General features: G+C 39.0%; 1 protein-coding gene across 2 annotated transcripts in view; it reads left to right on the plus strand.

The window, feature by feature from the left end:
- Positions 1-3673, plus strand: part of PHTF2 (putative homeodomain transcription factor 2) — a 63085-nt gene extending 59412 nt beyond the window's left edge. For both annotated transcript variants that reach the window (XM_058023198.1, XM_058023199.1), the window contains exons 17-18: positions 457-582; positions 1330-3673. In XM_058023198.1, coding sequence (XP_057879181.1) covers positions 457-582; positions 1330-1350 — 147 coding nt within the window. In that variant the 3' untranslated portion in view covers positions 1351-3673. The remainder of the gene's footprint in view (positions 1-456; positions 583-1329) is intronic.
- The last annotated feature ends 2327 nt before the right edge of the window (positions 3674-6000 follow it).

The following is a 6000-nucleotide window of genomic DNA, read 5'->3' on the forward strand; positions in this document are numbered from 1 at the left end:
AAGAAGGAAATTGCAATAGGAAAGATATTTTTGTTAATTTTCATAGTTGTGAAGTAGTCTTCTGTCATTATGAAAAATCTTTCTTTTCTTATTTTTTGTGGTTCTGCTGCCTGTCACTTCTTTTAATACTGAAGGTGATTTCTGAAAAACTGTAAGGAATTTGGAGATGGTGTCACCTAGCTCTTTATTTTCTTGGCTTCATGAGCAGGTTGGTAGGTACTGTACATGGGTAGCCTCCAGTTTTTTGAAGAGTTATTTAGACAACAACAATAAACACTCAGTTACTGTGATGGATATTTTCCTGCACATTGTGTTTGATATGCAGAATAATAGGAGAATGTTTTGCTTCACTGGGACTTGAAGACTTCCTAAAGTAATGCTGCTCAATACATATGTGAACAAAACCACCTTTGTGTCATTTTTGGTTTTAATGATGCTGTTGTTTTGCTTTATTAGGAACTGGACAGTCCCTTTAGGTTATATGGGCTTACAATGAATCCACTGCTTTATAACATCACCCAGGTTGTCATCCTGTCAGCTGTTTCTGGTGTCATCAGTGACTTGCTTGGATTTAATCTAAAGGTAAATACTTGAGAAGCATCCCTTTTTTCACCATAGTTGGAACACATATTGAAGCATAGTTAATTCTTAACCAGGCTAACTAGAAGATTTATTGTTTGAAAACTGTTACTAAATTACTGAATTAAATCTATATCAGAAGAATAATGGTGTATTTGTCAGAGCAGCCCTTAAAACATTTTTTTTTCATTTTGTGGCTTTGTAATTTCATTTAGGACACTTATTTGCAAGAATTCTTAGATAGATATACGGAGACATTTTTACACATAAATACAAGACCTTCCTTAACTTTTCTTCATGTCCCAGATTTGATTTCTCTCTTTATTCCTCACTGTAGACTCTGCAGCTCTTTGTGGGAGGCAGGCAGAGCGGGCTATCCTTGTTTTGCCCTGCAGTGAAGCATTGCAGTAGGAAAAGTGTGACCAGTCCTACAGTGTTGGTTTGTCACTGCTGTAGGGCTGTCCCCTTAGATCCTTTCTGAGGCCCACCCTGAGCTGCAAACTCTGGAAACTATTTCAAGAGTCAGGTTATGAGGCACAAGCTTGTAGTTGTCCCATTGGCCTTCATTGGCCATTAAGTTTGCTTACATCTGCTATCTTTTTCTTGTTAGAAATAAATGGCTGGAAAATGTATTCTGTGTGTTATTAGAATATGTAGCAAATGCAGTAAGAAAAAATGTAGTGGTATTGCAGTTCTGATAAACAGAAATAATTTGAGAAATAAGTTGATGTCCTGCTCTAATTTTTCCAGCTCTGGAAGATCAAATCTTGACAGCATAGAAAGAAGATGAAATAACAGTGTTACAGAAAAGGTCATTGGTGGACAAAACTGCCTCACAGCAGCCACTGAACCTGTATTTCAGAAGCTACAACCTCTTCAAGGAAGTCATTTGGAAAACGGAAGTGTTTACATCTGTCTTGTGCAATCTTTGTATTTATTTCATCTTCTCACTGGTTTATGTTTGTTTTAGTTGACATTTATGTTTTATTTTCCAATTACTTGTTCTGTTCTGGAAAAGGTCAATTTTAGGAAGGGTCAAAAACTGTGTGTCTGAGAGTTTGAAATCCTGAAACACGATCACACTAAGTTGCTCTCTCTGTTGTTAAAGCTAAGCCAATGCTGAGCATTTTTAGTTACCAGTAACACTATATGGAAGTCACTTGATTTTTGATAGTGTGGTAAAATTGCTTAGAATATTTCATTTGTACCAGTCATTTATGAGGACAATGTCAATAGATGTTTGGTTGCAATAGAAAAGTGAGACATACTCAAAAAATAGAGTACTGACAATACAGTATGACAGGTAGCAAAAATGTTTTCTATTAGAAACAATTTCTAATATTTTGAGTAATTCCAGGATCTAAACTCATATAGGCTGCAGTTTAAATATCCTGGGATGTTAAAAAGGTATTATATAAGAAGTCAACAAGTGTTCTTTGATAACACATTTATTAGAGCAATAATTGTAAATGGTTACCATGCTGTATGATATTTTGATAAAAATTAAAAATTGTATTTATTTGAAATACTGAGCTGTTCTGTGCAGCTCTGACTGTGCATGTGCACTTTTTATTGTTACTTTTAATGAGAAACTTTATACATATAAATGTATATTAATTGGGATATATTATGGTGAACTATGGAGCAGTATGTATTATATGTTGAAGTTGAATATTTAAACAAGCAAATTATTTACTGGTGAAAGGAATGCTTTGAATGACTGAGCAAAAGATAGATAGATAGATAGATAAATAGATAGATGCTCTCCTCTTGTACACTATAGTATATGCCATTCATACCACATTGAAGTTTAAGAACAACTAAACACAAAGAACAAGTGGCTCTGGTGAGCAGCAGAGCTGCAAAGCCTGGTGTTTGGCAGGTTTGGTGTCTTGAAATAATTGCCATTCCTCCCCAGCAGGTGCCATTGCCATGTGCTTTCTGCTGGGCTTTCTAACACCTCTCCCTCTGCCTCCCACGAGGACCAGTCATATTGACTCGTGGTTCTTCAGTGTGACAAAAATAATGTGTCCATCCCTGTGAAATTAAGTAACTTGTAACAAACTTTCCTTCTACAAGGAAGTTATTCTGGGAGGATTAATACCACGAGGCACAAGTATTCTTATGTTTTCTGTTTCTAAAATACTGGCTTCATACTGAAAAATTACAAGTAATTGTTGACAAGAGTCTGGATATTGCCCTATGTTTGCTAATGTTCAGAATCTTGAAAGATTTGAAGTATTGAGTCTTAAACTTATGTGGTATAAAAATATTTTTATATATAAAGCAACACAAACAAGCATTTTGTATTTTATTTGCCTCTGTACTAATGTTTAATAATGACCAAAGTGCATTCTGGTTTTTGGAAGAATGTATTACTGGAGCTTTAAGAACATACTATATTTAGTTTCTCATGTGAAAACTTCAACTGCCTCTGATCTGTTTCTCCTTTCTCTGTTGTTTGACGTTGGGATTGTTTTTAAAAATTAAGTACATTTTATACAGTTTTTTCCAAATTATGGTACAGACCTACACAGAACTTAATTTTGCACAAAATATATTTAAAAAAAAAACAAAAAAAATGAACAGCAGGAGTTCTATGGGTGATAAAAGATAAGGCTGATGCTTTTTACAGCCTGTCATTATTAACACCAAGAAGAAAACCATTCTTTAGTCTAGAGTGGAATTAAATTATTTTTAGACATGTGAAATAGTGACTATATGGCTTTCATTACTTAAAAAAAAAAAAAAGGATGAGAGAAAACAGCAATTTGGGTTGAAGGTGAAATTAGTTGAACCATGTATACCTCAGCAACTAGCACTGTGCGGTTTGTTGCACTAACAAATGGCGGCTTGGGGAAAGTAAAACACTTGTGAAATGAAATTACAAATAATAAAAACCTTTATTTGCTACCCTTAGGTATATTCATTATGTTAAAAATGAGAGAGTTTTATTCTCCATCCCTCAATGTGGAAAGTCCAGTATAAGAATAGAGGCAAGTAGAAATATGGCAGATCTTGCGTTGTTAACTGTTATTTTTTGCCATGTGTTTTGTAACTGAAAGTGTGATCAGGCTTGGAATAAAGCTTTCTATGGCTGATGGTAAAAAAAAAAAATGCAGTGAGCTATGTCTTTAGTAACATCCAGCATATTTCTGTGTCTGCCTGTTTTGATTTAAATCCATATATTCTATTTAAATTAAAGCACATTTGGGAAAGAAACATGCATACAGAATGCAAGTGATAGAGAATATCATGTAGAACAACCCAAGTTAAAGTGCTGGTGAAATGCAGAAAGATACTTTAATAATTTGATTAGTTTTCCATGTTATCTTCTAGGAATAGGACATTTAAAACATTTTGGTAGCTACCAAATTTAGTAACTTCCAAAAACTTCTCTGGATTGCAAGCTTATATGATTACAGGCAATGCTTAAGGATATTACTGGTTCAGATTTCAAGGTCCATCTTTGGCACCCAGCAGCAAATGGTAGAGAGAATTATCTTTTTTACAGGTGGTGGTAGTGGGCTGCTGCTGTTGTCTTTACAAGGTGTCTGGGTGAAGAGGAGGAGGAAGGTTGTTGGTGTTGTTGATCTGCCCACTGCTGCCTCCTTAGGTAGACTTTTTGTTATGAGTTTCTCAGTAGTGAATTTCCCTCAGTAGGAATGTCAGAGAAGACTTTGAAGGAGGAATGCCTGATTGTTTTTCTCAGTCCATAAAGCAATCAGGTTTTTATTGCATGGCTGCACAAAATCTGTCTGTATTGGTGCAGGAGCTGGGGAAGGAAATCTTTTCGTAATAAATAGCAGCTGATAAAGTAATCTTTTCCAATGGGAAAAGCAGTCATCTTCTCCAGGGTAATTCTTGCAGGACAGCAGAGGAACTCATCTTGAGAAGGTGCTCATGTTGTTTGTTTTGTTAAACAACCTCCACAACAGTCTTCACACAGTTCAACACTTCACTGTTGCTTTCCTCATGAATACTGCCTTTGTTCCTTGTCAGTCCTAGGATAAGTAGTGACTCTCAGCTGGGTTGCTAGGATCCTGCTTTGCTGGCACTTCTTTTTCCTGAAAATCACCATCATCTTGTCATTGGTGGTGGACAGAGCCTGCAAATGTCCTTTAAGTCCCTGTATGGGGGGTGTTAGACAGAAGGTGCTCTTGGCAATTCTGCTGGGCCTTGGGGAGTCTGACCACAAACCACCAGGAGATGCCTGCTTTGCCAGAGTCCCTGACTGGGCTGATAGAGGTGTTGGTGCTAATACCTGTCAGCTCTGCTCATTTTATCTGCTCTGTTGCCTTCCTGACTGAGCAAATAGACCCTGCTGGTGGCAGCCACCAAGCAGCTGCTTTGGGAAGGGGGAAATGTCTGTCCAAGGCTGCTGTGGACAGTTTGTGAGAGGGATAACTCAGGAAAGAAAGGCAGTGCGTTACCTCTGATACTTGGAACTGATGACCCACTTGTGGTGACAGTTCTGCTGTCAGAGTTGGATATCTGCACTGTGAAATGGAACCCCTGAGCCCAGCAGTGCCTGGGGCTGGGTGGAGATAAGATTTCCTCCTTAGTGTCTCAAGCAGTCAATCACTGCTGCAGTCTGGCGTGTCATGCACATTCCCCTAGACACACAGGCAGCCTTGAGAAAGGCCTTCATGTGAAGCCTTTTGGGAAAGGGACACCAAGGTCTTCCCCATAGTTTGTTGCTGCTTCCCCTGATTAGGACTGGGACAGGATTTGTAATAGACTGTTTAGGGACAGTAACAGAAATGGGAGGAGGCTGCAGCTCTAAGTCTTGTCCCTTGGTACTTGGTCTTGCTGTGAGTGGTCATATTGCAGGCTGAAGGCTTTGTCAACCTGTGGCTGTAGAACTCTGCAGCTTGCCCAAATCATCTTGGGGAGGCTAAAGCATGTGGAGAGGTTGGTTCTAAATGTAGAGAATCCCCATGTCCTGCATCTCAGAGCTGATCAGCTGCTGCCACCAGGTGTCTGTCCTCTTTGGTCATTTTGATCCTCAAATGCAGTTTAATATGCATGGGCAGCCACAGCATTCTGGAGGATGCTGTATTGCTCAGAGTGAGGTGTTTGGTACAGGGGAGGTTCATGGCAAGGGGAATTTGCCAGCCTGCTGTAGCAGGAGCTGGATCTGCTTCTCCAGCCCAGGAGCAGTGCCTTGCAGCAGGCTCTGCTGGGGGCTGGTGTTGGAGCACGTGGCTTCTGCCACAGCAGCCAGGAGTCCTGGGCAGCTGGGCAGCACTCCAGCTGCTCTAATGTCACATTTAGGGCAGGTTGGGCTTGCTGGCAAAGAGGGCTCAGCAGATTGTGTTTTGGTGCTGTCATGCCCAAGACCCGCTGGAGTGTTAACTATAAGCAAGTATGTAAGACCTTTACTTGGATGTTAATGTAGAAGCTCAGGTTAAAATTTAA

The sequence above is a fragment of the Melospiza georgiana genome, chromosome 4, assembly GCF_028018845.1.
Source record: "Melospiza georgiana isolate bMelGeo1 chromosome 4, bMelGeo1.pri, whole genome shotgun sequence".
NCBI lineage: Eukaryota > Metazoa > Chordata > Aves > Passeriformes > Passerellidae > Melospiza > Melospiza georgiana.